Here is a 20,340-nt window from a genome sequence, read left to right as displayed (position 1 = left end):
CTTACGTTGCATTCATTTTGTCTTCCAAGTGGAAGTGGTACTAATGCATTTCTTAGGCACTTACTATAAAAACAATTTGTCTTGTTGGCAGTTTCAGATACTCAGGAATTCTATGTACTTGTCTTCACTTTGCAGATCATCTTTTTTTGGCACTTAAATATCACAGGAGGAACTTCCTGGAGATAGCACTTACCGTATTACATGAGCTGTGCATTCTTTTTGGCTCTAGGGCTACACATAGAGACAAGCATTTAGTTCTAGCAGGCAAAACAAAAATGAATGAAGTACATCAGCAGAAAAATTCAGGTCAATATAGTTTTGAGCTGCAGAAAAATCACCTTTTTTTACTACCCCAATGAGTTCTATGGGTTGAGTATTTTGCTTGTATTTTTGGTGTTTTTTGTAGTGCATTCTTACACAAGACCACATTTATTTTAATTATAGGTAAATTAATATTTATTTCATCTCATGAATATAGTACAGCTTTTAGATCCGTTCTAAATGTTTTTAATTATCATTCCATTGTTAAGTAGAACTGATATAAAAAAAAATGACCCTTTTTTTTCAAGTGTCATGTTTCCAATGAATATAAGCCTAAAAAGAAGCAAGAAGACTCATTTTTACAGCCAAAGCTTTCAATACAGGTAATTCTTATTTGATAGCATATATTTTGAAACTAATTATTTTTTTTTCTGTGATAGGTACCAGTTAATTAGAGGTGTTTTAGAAAGGAAATTAAGTACCTGCCTTATACTGAATACATAGATGAACGCTCTTTTTGAGATCCCTTGATTAGAGACCATTCCTCAGTATTAATTGATCATGAGGAAAGGTAGAGAAAATGTCATGAAGCTTTCAACTTTTCTATGTACGATGCCCTATTTGAGATGCTGAATGTCTAATAAAGCAGAAAAGAGTACTTGCAAAATGAATGTTAGTGATACAACACAACCTTCTAAGAAAAGCTTGCAAAAATTAGATCTAGAGTAAAATCAAGGGGTATGAGAAGAAAAACAATAACCTCTCAAAGGAATATGATGACAATGCTGGATGTAAAATTCACATGAAGAATAAACCAGTATGTATTAATAAAGTGAAGATAAATTCATACCGAATCAAATGAATCATTTGCATCAGACTCAGAGGAAAAGATATTTCACTGTTCTTTCCACCTCCCTCTGTAAGTAAAACAATATATGTTAGAGATAGGAAATAATATCAGTAATAACTGATCAGTAAATCAGTAAATAATAACAGCAGTAATAATAGCAAAGAAAAAAAGGTATGCTGTCGATATCCAAGTAGGATATTTAAGTAGCAGTATGGGAAAGCAAGGAAGATGTGACAGAAGCCTGCATCTGCAGACATGTTGCAGACATGTGGCTGAATATTTAGGTCTGTACTAGTACATATGCACTATATAGTCTCTGTTTACTAAGATTTCACTCCTTGGTACACTCAGCCCCTTGCTCAGAAAGCAATGGCAGATGAAACGATCACTGACAAGTGTATTGGGGAAACATCTCACAAGGTCCTCCTAGAGGGCAGTTTTATAACATATTTGTTGGTATATACTTAAATTTGGTATATACTTAAAGTTGGTATATATTTAAAATGCTAAGTCCCATATCATGAATTATTGATGCAGGAGTGCAGTGAATTTCACACAGGTGAAATTTAAGCTACCGTATTATTGTAAAATATGAATCAAGCTGGTAAATGAGTATACTAATATTTCAGTTTCCCAGAAATTCTTTGCTATGCTTTAGGAAGGTTCTTATTCTAATTCTGTTTATTCATTCCCTCAGTCCCTTAGAGAAATGTAGAATGGATTGTCCATTCAATAAAGCTGTGTGAACTGATCTGCTCTTTGAATCTCTAAATAAACAGTAATTCAGAACTTCACTTTCAAGGGTATGTAGTCTTCATCCCCAGGATATATCATAGGCTAAAAGACATCCTGACTCTACTCATTCAGTTTCAAGAACCTGGAAGAGACAGGAAATTTGGAAACCCTGGAAACTCTCTAATCTACTAGTTCATCTTATTACTGAGTGATAACCACACTTCTCAGGGTTAATTCTGCTTTTCAGTATCCTTTATCTTGGTGTTACATTTAAGTGATATTTTGTGGAGTGTTGTTAATTAGATCTGACAGTAGATTTTTGTTCTCATTGCATATACTGGCATTTGACTACATAAACAATGAATGCAACATCAGATGTATGTAAGAGAGATTTAAAAAGTGGGGCTTCAGAGTTTACACTGTGAATAAAGTGGAAATAAAAGCAAGTTAATATTTTAGAGTGGATCTTTAAGTACCATTGTCTTTGTAGCTGTAATAGCCTTTCCTTTAGAGACTCAGCCAGAGAACTGAGTCTGTTGATTTAGGCAGAAAATTTGAATGTGTGAACTTCAGAAAAAAGAGAGACGTAAAAATGTAATGAAATTTAGCAGATTTCTAGAGATTACACTAGACTTAGAATGCTGTATAAAACATAAAAATACCTGTTCTTATATCTTCTGATTTACATGGTGGCTACCAGGTCATCTAAAAAGTAAACAGCGTCATTATGGTTTTAATGGTTGGATTTTGGTATGGGATTTTGTTTTAGTTGGGGGTTTTTGTGGGGGCAAAGGGGGTTTCCACATGGAGAGCACCATTACAAAGTTATTTTTTAAGTACAGACTCATTAAAAAGTATAACCTCCTTACTAAAAATATTTTTTCCAATAGTTCTGATATGCCCACTCCAAAATTTTCTAAGCAGATTAGACATAAAGCATATTTTAAAACATAAATTTTATTCATATTACTCAAATAAACTGTTCCTGTCAGATCTGCTTCTGTGCATCTCCCTTATCCGGATGAATACATGAAATATTAAATACCTAGATATATTTTGACTTAATGTTTTACATCTGCAAAGTGGGGATTTAAAGAAATTAGATGTCTTGGACAAGATCATGAACAAAATACTGACAGGCCAAGGAACAGAGTGTTCAAAAGGTACTTGATGAACCAACAGTTCTTTTTAATGTGTGTTTGAACAACATATTCATTTTACCGCATTTGCCAATTAGCACTGTTGCTATTTTACAGGTAAAGCCTATATTTTATAGCAAATAATAAAGGATCGCACGCATTCTTTTGAATTCCCGATGACTATATCATATATCCATGCCCTCTGAAAGGTCTTCCAAAGTCTCCATATCAAAAAAAAAGAATTCAGCTGTTTCTCCAGTGCTGGGCCTAAACATTACAGTGTTCTTATCTATTAATGAATTTCTTATTGAATTTATAGAATTTATTTTGTTTTGTTGGGGCTCTTTTTAGCAGTTATTCTTTTTGTTTGTTATATCTTTGTTAGAAGAATCCAATTATGTTTTAACTTCCTCCTTCTCTAAAATCTCTCTATCTCTTCTAACCCTAGCTTTTGTGAAACAGAAAATATTTGCTATCCAACTCTAATTCAGAGTCAATCAATCAATCAATTGATCTTTTTTCAGTTCCATACCTTTAATCCCAAGGTTTTCTACTGTTGCATTACTCAATTCTAATCTATTAAATTCAGTCTAATCATAAAAACAAACTGTGAAAAAATGTAGCATCACATAGTAGTGAGTGGTTTTGCTCAACATATTGTGAGTTTTAGGTGCTCAAAATATTGCAATGAAAGTTATTGGAGAAAAATATTGAAACAAATTTACAAAATACATAATACAAATCAGGAATATTAGCATATTTTTAGCTCTGTCACTGTTCACTCTATAATAAAACTATTTTATACTATGGCCTAAAATATCTAAAAGCAATGAAACAGCCCAAGAGGTCTCTAAATTGGATCTGAATTTTCTTTTAATGTATTGAAGTTAGCCTGAAGATAGAACTTTGTTTATGTGATTTAATATTTATAAGGGTAAACTAACTTCACAAAGTAGTACATATTTACATCTCTAAGTAAGTGCTCCCAGTAATTAGTTAATTGCATTACTAGGGCTTGCAAAGCTTTCATGAAAAATATTTTCTGCACATCCAGTGATTTACAAACTGAACCTGGAGCTCATATAGCCATAGTGCACCTATTACAAGATAATTATACATAATTTATATGTAGTTATTCTTCGTGAAGAAAGCTTTACTGATATCAAGTAGCTAAAATTAATTACTTACCAAGCAGGTCTGTAGAATTTTCTTCTGTGCCTGCAAAGTTAGCGACAGTGTAACAGTATTGTTTCCACTTTTAGTTGCATTTTAACATTATTCGAAATAATGTCATCTACAAGTTTGATTCAATCTGAATGCCAGAAACACAGAAAAAAAAAAAAATCTTGTATCAAGAGGATACAGTGAGGATACAGTGAGGTACAATCTTGTACCTCTCACATTTATTCTGGGGCTTGCACAACAGAACAAAGAGGTTAAAAACAAAAATATTGTATAGATTTTATGTTAATCCATAGAATTAGTTTGATATTATATTTAAAAGCACTGAGTTTGATTCATTATTGACAGAAGTTTGAGATGCTACAAAATGTCAGATTATTTTAATAGTCCTATGACCTGTTTTAAAGGTCTGTATCTCTGCAGCTTGTGAGTGATTATGACAATTCATTGACAAAAAGGCAGGTTACCACTGCAGGCACGTGGAGCATACACGCAAGTGTAAGAAAATGATATCTTTTTCTCAGAAAATAGAAGGATTTAACTTTTTCTAAACAAGGCTCTGATGCTGTATGTTCTGCCACAATGCTGAAAAAGCTTTTTGCTGAAGACAAGGGAGTCAGGTGGTTTAGTGAGTCTACAGATCCAGATTCTAATCATGTGTAGGGCTGGTTATACATATCTTCCCAATCCACACTGATAAGCCCCAACAAGCTTCTTTCAGGGATTAAAGCAGATTTTAGGATTACATATACTGCGACAGTTTGAGAAAGAGCATGGCAACTATGAGAAAGATCTGAAAAGAATGACAACGAAGTTTTTAGAAAGCTGTACTAGAATATTGCTTAAAACTCAGATAAATATTTATAAACAAAGTTCTGCCTAGGGGAAATCAAAGAGAAATTAAAGTAAGGAATTACTACAACAAGAATATCATTCTCTAAAATATATAATACCTTGTATAAATAAAAACCATCTCCATATCTCCTTTGAAAATAAATGCAAACATGAAATGAGGGTACATATATCACCCCCAACCTTGCTGATTAACAAAAATGCAAAGATTTTATTTTTTAAGTTATACTGCCAGAAGAAGTTGATAGGAAAAGAAATTATAGAGGTGATGTATAGTTTTGTTTTGTCTCACTTTGAAAATATTCTAGCTGTCATAAATTACTATATGTAGAAATAAATAACTGTTGCTGGCAGAGTTCCACTCCCCACATCCCATCCAACAGTGACATTTGATTGTTATTTGAGTCCATTCTGGAAAATTTCTCTGTTTGACAAGGTCAGTAAGTAATATCAGCTGAACAGTTGAGAATGTACATTTCCACTTTTCTTGGAATTCTGAAATATATTAATGGAATAATATACTTCTGTTAATGAAATTTATCTGGAGCATAAGATTAAAGCTACAACTCTAATTACTATACTGTAGTAACCATGGAGTATAGACTGAGTATTAGCATCCATTGATGGATGAAATTTTCAGGTAGCTGGCACTTGAAACTAACTCTACATTTTGAATGTAAAATGTGTGAGTTTCTTCTTGTGATGAAAATTATAAGTTAGAAAGGAGACCTCTACTGGTGTCCTGTTTTATTTGTTCTGTTGTTCCCCCTTGCGATTTTGTCTTCTTCATGAAAGTTCACATGCAATGCTTTGAGCAGAGCATTATTCAATGTAATGCCCATGCCGTACTCAATTCACACAAACAAAAACATGCTCTGATTTGGTTTTCTTAACAAGCTTGGTAATCTTAACCTCAACTGTTACACTACCCATGACTTTATGGTATTTCACTGCCTCACAACAGAGTATTGAATTTATGTTCAAAATGGGTTGGAGAACTGACAAGGTAGAATTATCCTCATGATAGCAACTGGAACACTGAGATGCATTATCTGATAGCTCAAAGACTGGTTTGAATATCTAGAAACTTACTTTTAGAATACTCAGCCCTTCAGTTTGGGCTACTGTTCCCAATATCTTCAAATGCAGCTGCAGGCATCCTGTACTTCATCTGGTAGGCATTCATGGCATTAATTTTACTCCCAGAAAAGGAGGAATTCAAAACCTGATGCATGAAAAAAACTGGTGTACATGGTGTGATTCAGCTCTTCTACTTTGTTTCACAAAGTTTTTGCATGTCCAGATTCTGACAAACTCAGCTAGAGGAGAATCTTGAGGCAAGTAGCTCTTCATGTTCCTTTCTTGAAATGTCTCCAAAAGACATTAAAGCCCCTCAGTCTTTAAAAATGGATTATTTAGAAAATACATAAGTTAAAACAAGGTAATCCTCTTTGTAAAAAAATCGGATGCTGTTTCTGTCTGTTTCAAACATCAAAATTACCTGAGAAGGCTTTAAACAATTCTCCTTTTTCTCCACCATCTCCTTTTTTTTTCACTTTGCTTTTGAATCAAAGAACTCCCTGTGTTCTGGGTCAGAAAACTGCATAGATTCTCTCTAGGTCTTTAAAAAATTTATCTTGCACAAGTTTGGCTTTTGTTTCTACCTAACAGCAAGCCCTTAGTTTCAAACAAGGTCTCAATCTCCCTCATCCTGTAGGCTATGTCTCAGTGCCTGCCTCACATAATGTTTTTCAAGCTAACCAGATGCTCAGCCTAAGATATCAATCTTCCCTTTCACGTGAACCTTCCTTTTAACTAGCAAGGCAGCAACCTGGACAAGTAGCCTTTTCCCTCTTGTTCAGCCATCCCTTATAGACAGAATATATAATCATAGAATCATTAAGATTGGAAAAGACTCTGAAGATCATTAGGTGCATTGAAGTGTGTCATAAAGTACCACATCTACTCCAGGGATGGTGAGTCCACCACTTCCATGGGGAACTTTTTCTAATATTTAACCACTCTCTCAGTAAACAAAATTTTCCTAATATCCAGCCTCAGTCTCAACATGCAATGGCATACACATGACTGTCAGAAAATTAAGTTCATCAAGGAATGTAGAAATCAGTCTTCCAAGTCTTAGAGTGTTTCATCAACAAAATGTGAATAAAAATCTCTTTGACTTTCATGGATAATTTGAAGGGTACAGAGTCACAGATTTTCCCTTTCATGATTTGGTCATTAACCTTTCTGCCTTCTATCAGTTCCCTCCTCCAGCTCATCTCATTTCACTCATTTCCTTTATTCTTTCATCTAGGCTCTCTGTGTCATCACTCAGGCTTCATACAAATACATTGATTCCTCACCAGTCATCCCAATTTCTTTTGTTCTGTTTATTCTCAGATCTTTCCTTGTCATTTCTGTTTACTATCACAAGTTTTTGCTTTCTGTCCACCTACTGACCTTTTCTCTTTCAATTTTTAGTCTCACATGCCTCCTAATGAAAAAGAGCCTAAGAAAGCGAATTTCCTGAATTTAGTATGAATGTGGCTATCAGGAGTAGTTTTCTGAGGAAAGGTTTTGTCAGTCCTGTATGGCTTATTGTTATCCATTCTGTAGTGAAAACTTTTTAGAGTCTTATACCTTGACCATATTTGAAGGTTTTAGTGGGATAACAGATACATTCTTGACAGACTTTGTAAAAATCTCTTTTCCAAAATGTGTAGTATTGCAGATTTTTATGCAAGGAAATAGTATTTAATTTTGCCTATTTTCTTTAGACACTTTCTTGGGAATAACAGATCTGTTTGATTGAACATTTATGGCAGAAATACCAAAAAAGTGCAAATTATTCCATCCTGAGTCATTCACATAGCATGGAAAATGTGAGTTCATACCATTTAACCTATGAAAAGTTATAATCAACTGAAAATATGAACCACTGGCCAAACTTAATAATAGGTGGGACTAACAGTCCTGCTTAAAATCTTTATGATGTTCTTGTTGTCATGGTAGCAATTGCTGCAACACAAATTCTCCTAAGGCTTCATTCTTTGATAATAAGAATAATATAATTCATTTAAATATACTTGTGTATGGCTCAGTTTCCCAGGGTGAGAACATTGGTGTTTCAATTTTCACATAATCAGAGTAAAATATCTTTAAAAGGTGTGTATTCTCAACATAGACATAGTGGAGTAAGATTTGAAGTATGGAGAAGTTATGAAGCCTCAACATAGAGTGACTGAAATCTGTAATACAGACATATGTATTATATTATCTATCAATATATATATGATATATGTTAACATATCAAGAGTTTACAAAATGGAGTAGAAAAAACTTCAGGTATTTTTAAATTTCCTCCTACACAATTGTTATGGTAAATTTTATGTTTTATAACATAAAATTGTTATGTATAACTTTTATGTTATACATGAAAGTATAGCATACTGATTGCCATTAAATTCTGTGTAGAGATTGGTGCAGGCTGCGGTGAACTTCTTTCCCTTATTTTTACAACTGTGTACATCTGTTGTAAATTTGTAAATCTGTATTAAAGAACAATATTTCTTCTGGCATTTGGAAAAAAAATGCCTTTGGGGACTTTGGTGCTCCTATTACTTCTTCAGTAATTGCACCAGAACTGTGCAAAAGGAGGGAAAATTTTCTTGATAGATAAATATAGAACATAGAGGAAAATGTAAAGGGTAAGTGAAGCTTAATTTAAATAGGGTAATGCTTTAGGTTTTTATTAATTATTGTTGCTTATACAAAAACTTTGATTTATAGAACCACCTTTTTACCCTAAAATATAAATTCATTATCATCTAACTCTATATAATCACAAAACAACTTAATACATGAAATGATGCTGTTCAATTTTCTATTCATCTCTAATGTTTAACATTCCTTACACCATGCTACCAACAGCAGCATATACCTTTACTTAATAATAATAATAACAGAATATATCTTTACTTGCCAGCAAAGGAGAAATAAAAGCAATAAAATCAATATACATTGAATCCCTTGGCTCCAAAAATTTTCACTGGTTTTCAAATGTGCTGCACATTTCTGGACAAGACCTGTTTTAACAAAAGGTATCTATTGAAACTTTTAGTTTTACTTATCTTCAGGATGAACAAAAAAAAAAAAAATCCCTCCTCCATCGTATGTTCAGTGCTGCTTTCTTTAAATGATTTCTAATTTTCTGGTATTTCAATTTCCATTACTGAGAGTTACTCTAACTATGAGGCATTGTTCATTTTATAGCAAAATTCACTGCTATATTTTAAAAATTATATCATTTTACATTTAAACACCTTCAAGAAGTGGTTTCTGAACCCTTGTCCACTTTTCCAGTGTGGGCGGTGAATGACTGGTTATGTGTGGGACTGAGCTGCCTACTGGAGTTAACCCCCAGCCACTCAGTCAGGTAAGAGTCTGCATTAGCCTGCTTTAGCTAATATTGTCACTGCAGAAGTCTCTGCTGCTAAAGTTGAGTCCCCATAGGCTGGATGCCAACAGAAGAACACAAGGAGATAGGATATCTGCAAGTACGCAGAGTATATAGTTCTCACATTTTCCATTCCCATAACAGCATGGGTTGGGGCTGGAAGGAACCTCTCAAGGTCATCTCATCCAACTCCCTTACTCAGGTCAGGTCACTAAAATCTGTTAGCACCGTGTTGAGATGGCTTTTGAAAATCTCCAGGGAAGGAGACTCGAGAGCCTCTTTGGGCAAACTATATGAGTGCTGCAAGGGACTACAGAATGATGTCTGGAGATAATTTGGGTGCATGTGTGTACGGGAAGAGGCAGGTCAGGCCTCACCCCGGCAAGGCAGTGCCTTGCTCTGCAACCCCCATGCCCAGAGCCTGTACCCCAGCTCAGCAGTGCCTGTCGGTCCCTGGCAATGCTCCACACCTGCTTCTGGAGCCCCTAACCCAGCTCCTGAGTGGCCAAATGTCTGGAAAGTCCTACCTGAGGGATGGGCCCAGGAAGGCCAAGGGGCATTTAAGGCTGAACAAAAGGCAAGCATGTCTTTACCTCCTCTTGGAATTCCTTTCAGCTGAACACTGCTGGAACCCTGAAACTGGTAGCTGTATGTGCCCTTTTCTGTATCTTTTTGTCTTTATCTCCTCTTTCTTCCTCTAATTGTTTCTTCTTGGAATTTTGGAGTAACTTAAAATCAAATGAGCCTGGAGTTTGCTAAGTTGAATAGGCTAAGTTAATACTTTGAGAAGGGTTTTATGTTGATTGAATGCTGCTCTAAGGCTTTGCCAAAATCCTCTGATTTTCAGAGGTTGCCAGTGAAGTTCTTTTTGTTGTTTTGAACTCTTGAGATTATCTTGTCAGTATTTCTCCTGTGTGTCTAAATCAGAGTACTTATGAACACCCATAAACCATTTTAAAAATCTCGTTGAGCAAGTTTTTCTGTGCTTTCCATGTGCTTAGTCACAGTATCAAATATGATACACAATAGCAAATACAATCAAATATGATAGAGTATGGATCATATTTTCTAGTTTTGTCTGGGTTTGATTTTCTTCATGGTAGCTATTAGGGGGTGTGCTTTGAATGTGTGCTGAAAAGAGTGATGACTTTCAAAGTAGCACAGCATTATTAACTTTTTTATACAAAGTTATCTCACACCACCCAATGGTTATAGTGATTTTCTCTTTTTTCCCTCCCACAAATATTTGCAAATTTTTCATGGTATGATCAGCACCTGGTTCAGTTTCTAAACTCACTTAGGAGATTAGTAAAGCACATAAAAAAAGAAGACCAAAATCACCTAGTAGCAAGTAATCAATGTAACAAGTGATCAAATAAAATTCATTGTAGTAGCAAGCTTCTGTAGCTTTGGTTCCGGTTATTCAAGATTTCTTCCAGTGTCTGCAAAAATGAAACTCAGATAGGTATGTATTTAGTGTGTTGCTGCCTGCAGGTCAGGTTTGCAGACAGGAACTTGTGCTGAGTCCAGAGTTCTTTATGTTTCTCAAAGGTTCTCTTATAGGAATGGAATGAAGTAGACAGGCAAGCTGAGTACTAGTTGATTCTTGCTATAAAAGAGGATTAAAAGTTAGGGTGGCCTTGAAAGCTAGTGCCACCAGCAAAGTAAAACTGAAAAAGGAGCAAAAAAAGCTGCTGTACAAATTGAAAAATCCATTGGATAATATTACTTTTGATACTAGAGCATAGGTATCATACCTCATAAATTGCTCATTATCGCTGACTTCTAGTAGCAAGGTCACAGCAATGTAAGTGTCTGGCCACTTTATTCACTTCTAACACTAGGAAAAAAACCCTTAAATAAGCTGCTTTTGCAGCTGAAAAGCAATTTGCCACAATATCACCTAAAAAAAAAAAAGAGTGAAGATTCAATTCATTGGTACTGCAATTTTATGCTCAAACAAATTCTGTGACTGAGGAACAATGTACATGAATTCAGAAACAATGTGAAAATAGACAGGGTAGATGTTACACTGACCTCTGCCCATTAGGATGTGATAGATAGCTGGTTTATTCTTTTTTTTTACCAGATAATATTACCTCTAGGGAAGTCATTATCAGCAGTGCATCTTTAAGCCATGTGTTGTCACATATATGGATATCTGTATTTCTTTAGGGAAAAAAAAAAAAAATAGTTGAGTTCCAATCACCAAAACTGATTTTGATACTACTGCTGGTGTATAACAGTATAAAGAAATTACTTAATAAATGTACATACATAAAGATATGGGCCAACAATAAAAAAAATTACTTAGTAAATGTTTGAATTTCTATTTTCAAAATAATTTTCATAATACTTTTACTGACAGATCCAAATCATACTTCTAACATTAAAAAGAGAAATAAAAATGGATTGCTGTACTAATGAAAAAATATCCTGTAGATTCTTACCCCAGAATCTCTCTAGACTTGTGAATTTGCATCTGAATTGAGTTCTTGTTGGTGGTTTCTCTACAGTTTCTGATTCTTAAATAAAATAGTGATCAGATCTCTCAGGATTTTATTTTTTTTTTAATCTGTCTGACATCAAAGCAATGTGTTGCATTTAGAACACACAATAACAAAGCACTAGTGAAGACACATTTCCACAGTTATGTGAAAGCCTTGAAAAAAATCCATTCTACTGTTTCCTCCACAAACTGATTTTCATCTTACCCATGTTAATTTCTGGTGTATGAGGAGTGAAAGAATTTTATTTTTCTTTACTCCTAAAGACCTTCAGTTATTGAAATCATTAATTTTCATTGTAATCTAAGGAAATAAAAGAGACAAAAACACATCAGTAGGGAATATTTCATGTTTTGTGAATGAGATAGGATTTCAGAGACTTTAACCTTCTATAAGGGGAGAAGTTTAACAAGCAGTCTAAGGAAATCTAAGGCTGTTTATGTAGAAGGGTGCCGCTGATAAATGAGGACAAAACCTTTCCAAATATAATTTTTTTCCTAAATGAAAAAAAGATCTTTGAACTTTCAAAGTGTTGATCTAAGCATAACATATACAGATTAATTATACACAAAAAAGGAATGCAATATAGTTGTCTGTGTGGAGTTATTAACAACATTCTCTATTCTCAGTTACATTTATCACTAATGGTAAAAGGTTTTTTTGACACAATTTTGCATGCTATCAATATGATTGTCTAATCAGAAGAATTAGGTTAATGGACTAAAATAGTGACTAAGTAATATAATCTTAGTCATATGTATTATATTGTTGTATATATTAGAATATACTATCGTAATAGAATCTACAGCATGAAGTTGTAGAGTCATAAAATCACAGCATGGTTTGTGTTGAAAGGAACCAGAAAGATAAAACCCTCTTGCCATGGGCAAGGACACTGCCCACCAGACCAGGTTCCTCAGAGCCCCATCCAGCCTGGACTTGAGCACTTCTGGGCATGGAACATCCACAACTTCACTGGAAAACCTTTTCCAGTGCCTCATCACCCACAGAGTGAGCAATTTTCCTTGTCCATGTTGCCTGTCCCAGAGCTGAAGGCTGCAGGGGACAAGGTGCAGCACGGAAACCAGCAGGCTCACCCTATGCTCCAGCCAGCTCATTTTGTCTGACATTGCCCCACGTGACTCAATGCAGAGGCCATTGCTTCATTTAACAATCATTCAATTATATCTACTCATATTTTAATTCCACACACAACAGTAAGATCAAGCAATTAGTAGTTCTTTCATTTAATTCACACTTACATGATTGCCTGTTAAATGGACAGATATATTTAAGTCTATGTCATAAGTTTATGTAGGATTATTAATTTAAATTACTTCACATATAGTATTTTCTGTACACATACATACCTTGTTCAAAGAAAGTATCAGTGGATACTACAAAATCCATCATTTTGTTTAAGTATGTTTTAAAACTTCCAATTCACTGTTCACTAAGTAGATTAAGTTCATAAACTATTGTGAACAAGATAGAATTTCTCTGTTATAATTTTTGCTTATTAAAATGATATTTTTTGTGGATAGGAGGAAGATAAAATTTTAAAAATAGATAAAAGAAATAGCTTTCTAAATTTGGTTAGCAACTTTTATTTTTATACTCCACAAAAAATACTAGGACTTGAAAGTTTAATGTCCCCACACAAAAACAGCAAAGCAGATTTTGTAATGAAACAAAATACGTGCAAATGTTTATATATATATATATATATATATATATATATATATACATCTACTATGCCATACAGTATGAAAAGCATCTACACCATCAACATAAATAGTTTATTTCCATTTCTTGATTCTGTCTTGATCACACAGGATACAAACCCAAACCTTAACCTTATTCAAAAATTGCTTTTCTTTTTTTTTCTGATATATGTTTTAGGAAATTGAAATTGTTATTTTATGTCAGAAAATATTGTGCATTGGCTCACAATATTTTAAATTATCTTTTATTATTTATTTTCACAATTTTCTATTTTATTGTAACTGAGCAGTATTTTCCCTAATAGTCCCTAAGGATACAGTAACCTAACTTTTCAAGTGGATAGAACTGATTTAAGACTGCAAGTTATTAATGTGTTTGGCAATTTCCCTTTATGAGAATTAGATTTCAATTGCCATTATGGGAGTTAATTTCAGTTTTTCTGGAAATCTTATACAATTTTTTCCATCTTAACTAGCCTGAATCATGTTGTGTTCCTAGAAAACATCATGACCTTCCTCCACATCATATTTTTCATATCAATACTGAGTATATGTGAGCATAACAAACACATTCCTCATACAATATTTTGGAAAATCAAGCCATTAGCTTTTTTTTGTCATGCTGAAAATTGATAATTTATTCTTACATTTTATTTTCAATATGTAAATCTGTTTAGAATGCATCACAGTATTTTACCTTTCTTCACATGAGTAGGAAGTTTCTACAAAGAACTTGCTAAAGATTTCTGGAAGGCTTAAAAAAAAATTTACATGAACATTTCCCATTTATCCACTATTTTAGTAGATTAGACAGGCTTTAATTTCCTTTGTAGTAGCCACGTTGTTATCTCCATCTCTGTTCTGATTTTCAGAGTAACAAAACGCTGCTAATAGTGGATTTCCTTATTCTGTGTTGACAGGAAAGCACCTTTGAAGAAAATTTGTAGCTTCTGTTCAAAGACTAGCAATTTTACCTAGCAACTGATTTATTTGCATAGATTAACTGTGTCTGACCTGACACTTGGTGGTCATTTTGTGCCATGGTAATGACACAATAATTCTTAGATCTGGAAGCACTTTCCTTGCAAGTGGTATGGGGGTTTTTTGTTTGTTTTGGTCTGTTTGCTTGGTTGGTTGAGTTTTTCCCTGTGACGGAGGAGGGAAACTCAACTGGAATTATAGCATGAATATGAAATATTCAGTTGGCTTTATGAATAAAACTCACAAAATCAGAATGAATGTTAAATAATTTTTTATGTCACAAGACAATTTTCAGAATTTAAGATGACTTTCAAATTGTTGAATAGGCATCTCCTCTCCCATTATTCAAAATTTGCTTTTTCATACCAGCCATTTCCAGAAAATAGAGCCTATATAGGCATCCTCTATGGTGCAGCCTAGCTATATTATTGTCTCTCTTCAATTCGTTTCTCCTCTTTGATGGTATAAATAATTTCTACCCTTATTTTCATGTGTGATTGAATTCCAAAGAAAGAAAAACCATCTGGGATTCAAAGTAAATTTAATTAATGGAGAATTTCTACTTTAACCCTGATATTTGTGTAATTTCTTCAATGATATTCAATAATATTAACTCTTCTTCATTAAGTTTTATAGTGGTTTTATAGTTTTCCCAGATCTATCTATGTTGAGAAAGAGCTTATACTTGCACCCTGAAATCTAGTAGCTAGAGAACCATCTAAAAACATTCGGTATTTGAGCTTGCAGTAAGAGAAGACTGCCTTTTAAATTAAACAGAATGCAAGAATTTTGTTTGACTCTTAGCACTTTCAAGGTGAAGGCTAAATTCTCATGACTTTGATGCATGTCACAGGATTTTCCTAGCTAATGAAGCAAGATCACTTAAGAAAGTCTAGTAAATTAGAATAAAGGGACTCTTCCAGACTCTGAAACTCTGCTGTTCATAATTTAAAACTTCTAGAATAATCCCTGAAATGCTTTTGCTTTGTGAAATGTAGCAGTCCTAGACACAGTCTGGGAACTAATGTAAGTCAGAGAAAACTTCCTGAATGGAAGACACCTGTTTTGGAGAGTAACAAGGTTGAAAGCAACAATTTGAGATATTTCCCTCTCTGGCCTCAATATCAGAAAATGATCCCATGTTTTTCCTGGTAGTGTGGACATAAACTTACATCTGTGTCTTTTAAATACCAGGAAGCAGTCTATTTTTTTCACTGTCTAAAATGTTCCATTTAACTAACTATAGGATTGTCTGCTTAAAGGGAAAGAACTTTTAAGATGCACATGCACGTTTAGCCGCATAAACCATCTAAATAAGTATGAATCCATAATATGCTTCTCCCTCAAGTTTCATGTGATAAATTAGTATGTATTTAATTGGTGAAGAAAACTATATGAAACCTTCAACCTTTGTGAAAGTTTCCCAATCTGGATGTCTTTGTAATTAATTTCTCACTCTGGCAGTAACTTGGGTTAAGAACAATTTTTTTCTCCCTTTGCACTTTATTTATTATTCTTTTATCCAAATAAGAAAGTGTTTATTTCAAACAAGCCACATTTTCCTACTTTTTAATTTAAAATTATTTATTACAATTTTAATCTGAGATTTATGGCAGGTATTTAATAACTGTTTATCCCTAGCTGAGCTATTAACAAGTTAAAAAGTCATTGTGAGAAACAGTGTTCTTCCTCACTAGGAAATGATCAAGGATTTTGTCACATGCACACTTCATAGCTCAGTGTTAACATAGATCTGTTAATCATATTTCTAATAGTTGCATGAGTAAGTTAAAAATATACCTCAGAAAAGACCAAAGGTAATGGTAATCATGATATTGGCACAAAAATGATTTAAGGAATTTAACTTGAGTGACATGATTAAAACTTACTACTTTGTTTAACTGATCATCTCTAGTAGAAGAGAATTTTTATTTTTCTTTACTTGCTTCATAGATACATGCTGCAATAAAATTTTTAATAAACAGCTTCTATGTTTATATCTGCTTGCGTGTTTATGTATAGTTCTAGTTACCTGCATCAAGCCATATGAAAAATGATATTTGTTCTCTCTAATGTCTTCATAAAGTGAAACAAATGGTTCTTAATAATAGTAACTAATGAATATTTCTTTAATTTTCTCCCCTGAAAAAAAAATCAAAGCCATTTACGAAGAAAAAAAAAAATTGTTTTCTCCCTTTAATCTTTGATAGAGAAATCTGTATGTTATTAAATAGAATGTGACATATTGTCAGGAATAGGATTGACTACTTACCTGACCAAGGAAAAGTTGCTGTTGATGAAGTTGTACATTACACATTTGGATCACAACTAATTATTATATATATATATATATATATATATATATATATATATATATATATATATATATATATATACCTACCTACTGCTTTTATACAGGTTAGAACACCTTAAATGTAAGAGATGCAATTTAATTTTACTACCAGAATTCTCTTATAAATATATGCCTAACCACCTGTTTTAAGTGGAATTCACCTATTTTTTTTTTCTGTCTTGCATTAAGTAATTAAACACTCATTGGCTCATAGCAGAAGGCAAAAAGGGAAATTGTTTCTCTGGATTTTGTTTTAGATTATTCACTGGCTGAGAAAATGAAAAGTGGCTGGGAAAGTGAAAAAATAACATAAAAAATTGAATAATTGATGCTGCTTTCTAACAATTGGTTTCTCAAAGTAGAGATAAAATAGTCACTAAAGCACTGACTAGCTTCCCCAAACGAGAGGAAACCCACTTTACTTGATATATAAGCATGGAACTTTGGAAAACAGTCTGCAGTTTGATGTTCAAATTCTGTATAAATTTCACTCTGTGTACTAAATCTCTAATATCTTTTATGTATCTAGATCTACTTTTTCAAAAATTCAGTACTGATACAGAATATATACCTGTGTTTACTTGCTAAGTTTTCTTGCACATGCTTTTAAATTATCTAATTGGGATATTTTGAAAGTTAAAATCTCAATACATCAGTAAGAAAAATACAATATAGGATGTTTATGATTTTAGCATCTAATACATTTTGTACTTCTGTTTTACAATAAATTATGCTTCTGACAGTACTTTCATAAATTGCATTTATTAAATGGCATGCTCAATATATTTTACAGTCTCACTGACATTGTTTTCCATCTAAAATTCAGATAAACCATAGCAGTCACTGCAAACATCTTTAAAGAATGGGTGAACAGATGATACTAATTTTTTATGCATGAACTGACCATTAATTAACAGATTCTTCACTCATGGGAGACAGGGCTCGTTAATTTGTAAGAGTAATTATTCTGTCTTTGGACTGGGAGAGTTGATCTCTTTACTGATTTTTCAGATGTTGTTATACTTTTATACAACCCAAAATTTAGCAATTAGCATAGTGTGTGAAGTAAGAGGTCCATATCATTACATATATCTCTGTATGAGGAGAAATAGAGTCTCTCTAAATTAACCAAATGAGCTAACAAATTACAGTGGATAATTACAGGCATCTAGAGATGTGAGACTGCTAGCAATCAGACACTTGTAATGCTAAGAGAATAATTACATCTTGTGGTTTGCCTTGGAAAGGATTAAAAGTTATTTTATCAATCTGTAGTATTTTGAGTTATTTTACTGCTTATTAATGATCATCTGGGGAGCAAGGGAAATAAAATATTTTATTAGTCTTTCTAGAAGACTACAAAGTACTTTCAGACAAGGTATTACTTAGTGAATATGACAAAGAAATTAAAAATATGAAAGTAGAGGATAATGAGAGAACATTCCCTTAGCTTCAACTTCTATGTTAAACTTCTTAGAAAGAGGGTTTGTGATAAAAAGTGGTGACCTAGAACTAACCCATCTAGACGGTCAAGGGAAGCCAGCTAATATAATCTTTTTGGATTTCAGTAAGACTTTTTATCTCTCATATGATCCTTTGGAACAAAATGTCCAGCCTGCAGCTGGAGAAACACATCATGGGATGGGTGAGCAGCTGGCTCATGGGTCAGGCACAAAGGGTTGCAGTGAATGGGATTGCATTAGAGTGGTGCCCTGTCACTAATGGGGTTCCACAGAGCTCCATCCTTGGCCCTGTGCTCTACAACATCTTCATAAATTACTTTGATGGAGGACTGTGGGGGGATACTAACCAAGTTTGCAGATGATGCAAAGCTGGGAGGAGCTGTTGACTCCTTCAAAGGCAGGGAGGCCTTGCGGAGAGACCTTGACAAAACAGGGCTGAGCAATCACCAGCCATGTGAAGTTCAGTGAGTGAAAGTGCCAGATTCTGCACCTGGGATGGGGTAACTCTGTGTATGTACAGACTGGAGAGTGAAATGCTGGAAAGCAGTGCTAGGAAAGGCACCTGGGGGTCCTGGCTGACAGAAAGTTGGACGCGAGTCAGCAGTGCCCTGGCAGCCAGGAGGGCCAAGCGTGTCCTGGGGTGCTTCGGGTACATAACCAGCCAGTCAAGGGGATACTAGTAGTGCCCTCCAGGGATCAGTCTTGGGTCCAGTCTGATGATTCCAGATAATTCTAGAAGACCCATGACAGAACACAGTTAAACCCATCAGTCAAGCTGGTGGTACCTCTAGGAAAACATATTTAAGAATGAGAAGAAAATTCCAAACAGGCAGAGAGAACACAAAGAGTGAAAAACAGCAGAGAGACATCACAGTCACAGAAAACAGGAGGAGTAAGAGTTTTCCAGGCACTGAAGAAGGTGTTTAACTTGCAGTCCATGAAGGACTCACATCAGACTAGAAAAAAAGTGTGACACAGAAGGAGCAACAGAGACAAACCACTGTGCACTGTCTTGTAAACACTCCCCAAGTATTTACAGCACTGCCTCATTAAAGGGCTGAAGGGATTGAGGCAACCTTTGGCAATTAGGAGGAAAGGGAAGAGATGAGGGGTGAGAAAGCTCTGTGTCTTTTACATTTCTTTAATGACTGAAAAAAAAATCAGTTAATTTGAAGAACTATTCAAACAAAAAAACATTCCTGATATTCTGATGGTATCTCCATGAACCTTACTTTAGGAATATACCTTAAATATCTGCCAGGCTTTTTCTAGTTCTGAACTCATGGCACCGAAGGAGTTTCTAAAACTCTTTTGTTCATATTTTAAAAAGATGATCTCAACTCTATTTTCTTGAATGTGTAATCACCTTGTGTTGGGCATTCTTTGGAACCATCTACTGAATATCGCTGTGTAGTCTCGTTTCAGATTTCTGCTGGCCTAAGATAGAAGACTGATAGTCAGACTGTTCCTCTGGGAAAAGAAAAGAAGAAAAGAATAATAACCATCTAAAAAGAAACTTATATATCAAACAGTCTGTGACATCTATAGAAGATGCTGAATGTAGTTTTTATGGAGGGATGATTCTGGACTTGAACTGGCACTAGGTACTGCTGGCCACCTTTAGAAGAGTATGACTAATTTTGATCTCTTCACCTAACATATGGGGCTTTTTAACTGTGTGTTTGTAAGCAAGATAGATTTTTTTTTTTTTAGGAATGTGGCTGACAGAAAATGGGTACTTTTAGAAAATTTAAGATATCAAAAATTGTTAACTTGTATAGTGACCCACAGATTCAAAGGTTTGACAGCCTTTTCAATCAAAATTGCCTAGCTA

General features: G+C 34.1%; 1 protein-coding gene across 3 annotated transcripts in view; it reads left to right on the top strand.

The window, feature by feature from the left end:
• The window catches only part of LOC111928121 (uncharacterized), a 61,176-nt gene extending 41,140 nt beyond the window's left edge, over positions 1–20,036 (top strand). For 2 of the 3 annotated variants that reach the window (XR_015286823.1, XR_015286824.1), the window contains 2 exons: positions 9,385–9,457; positions 19,921–20,005. Coding sequence is in view for 1 of the 3 variants with exons in the window: in XM_086889012.1 (XP_086745138.1) it covers positions 19,921–19,947 (27 nt within the window). In the remaining 2 variants the exon portion in view is untranslated. Of the gene's footprint in view, positions 1–9,384; positions 9,458–19,920 lie in introns of all 3 variants that reach the window. The other variant, XM_086889012.1, reaches the window with a different exon arrangement.
• Positions 20,037–20,340: the final 304 nt, after the last annotated feature.

This window comes from Cyanistes caeruleus, chromosome 5 (assembly GCF_971803275.1).
Source record: "Cyanistes caeruleus chromosome 5, bCyaCae1.hap1.1, whole genome shotgun sequence".
NCBI lineage: Eukaryota > Metazoa > Chordata > Aves > Passeriformes > Paridae > Cyanistes > Cyanistes caeruleus.
Note: the sequence above shows the minus strand (reverse complement) of the source record. Positions and strands in the feature narration are given on the sequence as shown.